The 4,939-nt window shown below is 40.0% G+C and overlaps 1 protein-coding gene across 1 annotated transcript in view; it reads left to right on the top strand.

The window, feature by feature from the left end:
- Positions 1 to 2,748: 2,748 nt before the first annotated feature.
- The window catches only part of KCNB2 (potassium voltage-gated channel subfamily B member 2), a 187,601-nt gene continuing 185,410 nt past the window's right edge, over positions 2,749 to 4,939 (top strand). Inside the window, exon 1 of the mRNA XM_009634496.1 lies at positions 2,749 to 3,327. Within this exon, the coding sequence (XP_009632791.1) occupies positions 2,749 to 3,327 (579 nt within the window). The remainder of the gene's footprint in view (positions 3,328 to 4,939) is intronic.

Here is a 4,939-nt window from a genome sequence, read left to right as displayed (position 1 = left end):
GTGTGGTAACTACACTGCATAAAAGCTAAAACAATGCCTGGCCTTGCATAGCTTTAGTTTTGTCATCAGAAAAGCAAATGAGGGTATGGTTAACCTAAGATTAATCAGAGCAACTGCTTGATTTCCACTGTGCTTTACTCAATATAGCTAATATTAGGGAACACATATTAATAAAATAAAGAAGAAATCCCTGAGATTCAGTAGTGAATAAACTAGTGAACCTCTCTAGAAATTGCCTGAAGACTTGACTGATTTAATGGACAATGACAGAAGCTCTTTATGAATTTCTTAAATTCTTGTGTTTTGTTATGTAAGGCAACCTTTAAAGGAGAAACATCATTGTGCATTAAAGTCTAAAATGATTTTTTCAAAAAAGGTTGTAAATATCCTCTCATAGCTGCTTAGTGTTTCTGTGGTTGTCTCTGTCAGAAGAGTGATAAATGCATTGCAGACCACTAGGAGAAGCTTAAGTAAGGAGACCTTGCGAAGACCTGCATCCCCCCTTTCTTAGAAGTCCCCCGATCATCCTTTTGCATCTAAGGCAATGAGGCAGAGAGAAAAAACAGAGAAAAAATCAGCCTAAGGTGAAGAAGAAAAAAAGCAGAACACAAGAGAAAGGAATATATATTATGTAAAGCTATTGGTGTCAGGGCTTTGATTTTGATACGACATTTATCTTTGCAAGTGAAGTTATCAGATTATCTTTTTCATGAATGAAGGTAAATGTTACAGGCTTAAACCCTTACGTAAATAGGCATAGAGGTGCTCTGGGTTGCACTGGGAGATCAGGAGGGAGCTTCACAGTGCAGTGCTGGAGGCAGGATGGGAAGAGGCAGAATATTTTGGCCCTTGTGTTTTTGGAATAGGTTTAGCTTGACAGTGAAACTGCTAACATGATGGTGTTTTGGGCTGTTGTCAGTATGGGGGTTGGCAAGACAGTGAGCTATGCACTCAACCCCCCCAAAAGATCTGTAAATGTGAATATTACTTTGATGGGTAATTTTCCTTTTCCTTGATGTTTTTGGACATGGAAGTCTGTTAATGCCTGTATCATACATGGCTGAGCCTTATTATTAGTTTACCTGTTGGTGGAGGAACTTGTAAAGTTTTGATACAATGAGGTCTAGTAATTTTAATTTTATGCTAACAACATAGTCAACCCTGTCATAAGGCATGTCAGATGACACGCTGAAATAATTCTTCATTTTTCGTGGTGTTTTTGGTAACAGATTATTCTAGATCCTCACTGCTCTGGTGAGGATCTGGTCTTTGTGACCCTTTCACATTTTCACCTTTTTTCATGGTGAGTTTGCACCCATTTGTTCTTGTGCCATCATGATCCTTTAGTACAAATAATTCTTCTCCCTCCCTGGTGTTTACCCCGATGTATTTATAGGTTACAATCCCTCCTATGCTTACTCTGCAAAGAGGATCAAATTCTTGTTCACATCAAATGCTTTTTTAAAGGTGGAGTTATTTAACTTAAAAAAAAACCCAAACAAACAAACAACCCCCCAGACTCTTGACTTGTTGACTTGCAGAGAACAGGAGGAGGAGATGTCAATTCAGGGAAATTACTAAGGAGGATTTTCCTCCTTCAGAAGAGAAGCTTGCCTAAGCATTCTTAATATTCCTCTCTTTGGGCCATGGTACCATTGCTAGGTTATTACTTAAGCACTGTGTCAGATATTTGACCGTAGTAGAGGTGGTGGGTGGGTTTCCTTCCTGATTGATTCTGATATTCCAACTTTGGTGACAAACAGCTGGACTGCAGAGCTCGCTGAAGCACTGGGCACAGAGAGTGCGGATGCGCTTGCGGGTTATTAAAACTGAGATTGCTGATTGCTGTCATGCAATCATGGCCCTGCAGCAACTTAACAGGTGAACAAGTGGGACAGAGAAGAGCCTTTCTGAGGAGCCAGGGAACGGTATGCACAGTCCTTGCCTATACACATATATTACTGTTCAGTTGGCTGAGAGTTAGGATTCTTTTGATCTATTTGTAAAGAAATCAGCAGTGCCTGGTGCTAGAAAATTTGACTTGTCAGAATGGCAATTGAATTGTTTGGTGAGTAACATTTGGCCATGAAAGAATACAGTAAATCAAGATTTGGGTTGGCAGGGGGAGGTAAGCAGTTTGGTTTCACAGAAGATTTTGATGTGCTCTAATTGTTTTATTCAGTTTCAGAATATATCTCCCAAACTTGAATTATTCAATAAAAGGGAATCTAGCCCTCATTTCACTTTCTCCTTATGGATATCTCTACAATCTTTCCATTAGCATACCTCACATTAATGGGCAAGTAATCAGATTAAGCTAACATGGCTGCATCAGAAACTGTTTTAAAAAAAAAAACAAAACAAAACAACAAAAACCCAAGTCCTCCGTACAAACTGTCACAGTTGATTTTCATGAATGCACAAATTTCAGTGATTTTTTTCCTTTACTTAAACATAGTGCTCTTAGCTGTTCCAGTTGTTCCAGTGGTTCTGTATATTACCACAAAAGAGTCTCACTGTAGAGAGAGCAAATTACCATCATTAAATTTTCATCTGCATATGAAAGTGTGGAAAGGGAGAGACAGAGGGTGATTGGGGAATATCTTGTGCATTGCAATATTCTAATTTTTTGTCTTTTTTAGCTTCAGGAATGGAGCTGTCTATCTGAAGAGGACTCTGCCCAAATATTTGTAGTCTCCAAGCTCATTCTGCTAAAGGCTCTGGTGTTACAACTGCATCCTTTCCAGAATGGCTGAGAAGGCTCCACCAGGGATCAACAAAAAGTCTTCAAGGTCTACCCTTTCTCTGCCTCCAGAACCAGTGGAGATCATTCGGAGCAAAGCCTGCTCGCGGAGAGTTAAAATAAATGTCGGTGGGCTCAACCATGAAGTGCTGTGGAGGACTTTGGACAGACTTCCAAGGACACGATTAGGAAAGCTCAGAGACTGCAATACTCATGAATCTCTGCTCGAAGTATGCGATGACTATAATCTAAATGAAAATGAATATTTTTTTGATCGACACCCAGGGGCTTTCACTTCCATTTTGAATTTCTACAGGACAGGGAAACTGCATATGATGGAAGAAATGTGTGCTCTTTCTTTTGGCCAGGAGCTTGATTACTGGGGGATTGATGAGATATATTTAGAATCTTGCTGCCAGGCAAGATACCATCAAAAGAAAGAGCAGATGAATGAGGAGCTGAGGAGAGAGGCAGAGACAATGCGAGAGAGAGAAGGGGAAGAGTTTGATAATACCTGCTGCTCAGAGAAAAGGAAGAAGCTCTGGGACTTGCTGGAGAAACCCAACTCGTCTGTGGCAGCAAAGGTAGGACAAACAGCACGCTTAACGCAAAGGCAGTAGAAAACAGTTTCATGACCCATGTATCTGACATGCATGAAGCAACAACTTTCACTAAAATATTTAGAGAAAAGAAGAATCTAAAAATTTACATATCATGAAGTGAATACACCCAAATCTGTCTTAAAACCCTCTGAAAACAGCAGAAGGGATCCTCTTTTGTTGTATATAGTCAGAAACATCTGTGTCATTGTTAATGGACTTCACTCTGACGAAAATGCACCCAGAGAACACTTCCTACATTTTGTTAGAAAAGCATTTAGTTATGAAAAACATACATTTCAGTATTGCTGCTTGTCCTATTACAGGCATTGCATAGGTGTGGCATCGGTGTCTCATAAGGTGTGTTGGGTAGGTTATCAAAGGGTAGTGTCAACAGCTGCTGTCTGGCATGGTTCTACATTGGGCAAGGATTGCAGTTTGTTTTCTCTTATACTACATTTTTGTGAGCAAGAATTGGAGTGTTCTGTATAAAAGTGTTAAAATATTAAACCATATATACACACACACACACACGTATATTTCTATGTATGACTGTATATGTATATAAGCAAGTATATATTATATACATACATATATATACGCACATACAGTCATATATATACACATGTAAAATTTGTATATATTTAGGGAGAAATGAGGAAACATTCAGATGAAGTCTTGCTCCAGTACTGCTGTCTTCAAACAGGCAAACTGGCAAAAGTCTCATTGATACATTGGAGAAGTTTACCCTTGTCAGGGAAGCGGGACCGTGCACACAGATGTTGGTACTGCTATTTAGAAGAAATATTTTCTTGCTTCTTGAGGAACTTCATTGTTCTATTTGTGATGTGAGGTACTATTTAACGTGGGAGAATTATAGAAGCTTGTCTCCAGTTTGAACTGCTCAGAGCAAAGATGGTCAGTGTTTAGATGTTCATGTTAAGCTTAACTGTGGCTTTATTTTCTTCTGTTGTTGATTTGTTACTGGATGCAATGCCATTGGACTAAGGTAAGTATAAAAATATCATGGTGGAATGGACAAAACCCAGAATCCTGGCAAAGATTTTCCTTGCAATAGCAGCTTCATGCTATTGATGTGCAATACACAATTTTTTTAATGTTAGTTTTTCATTGTGGGGCTGCCTAACTGTTTAAGAAAGGACTTACTTTTGTAGAAGAATTATTTATCATGCCAGAATATGAGGTTTGTAACTGGTATAAAAGCTTATAGAAGAAAAAAGAAGGTATTCAGAATATTTTAGAAGCGATCTGAATACATTTGCTGCTTCTGAGATACATATTCTGGGCCATATGTTCCTCTCCATGAGAAGGAGCAGAGGGGAAGCAGATGGGCTTAAGCTGTGCCAAAAAGGGTTCAGGGAGGCCGTGTTACACACCATGATCCCCTGGTACAAGCTAGCGTCCATCAGCCCCTCCAGCACTTTCGTGACACAGCTGCTACACAGCCTGCAGGAGTCAGGAACCACCTTCTCAGTCCTGTACGGCTTGAAACATTGCTGATGTGGGCTGTGACAGACCTCTCCTTCTCCCAGGTGCAGGCGGGGGGGGGGGCCCCTGGTGCCACGTGGGTGCGAGA

Source organism: Egretta garzetta, unplaced genomic scaffold, assembly GCF_000687185.1.
Source record: "Egretta garzetta isolate BGI_Z169 unplaced genomic scaffold, ASM68718v1 scaffold251, whole genome shotgun sequence".
Classification (NCBI taxonomy): domain Eukaryota; kingdom Metazoa; phylum Chordata; class Aves; order Pelecaniformes; family Ardeidae; genus Egretta; species Egretta garzetta.
The sequence above is the reverse complement of the archived record's forward strand: the minus strand, read 5'-3'. Positions and strand labels throughout refer to the sequence as shown.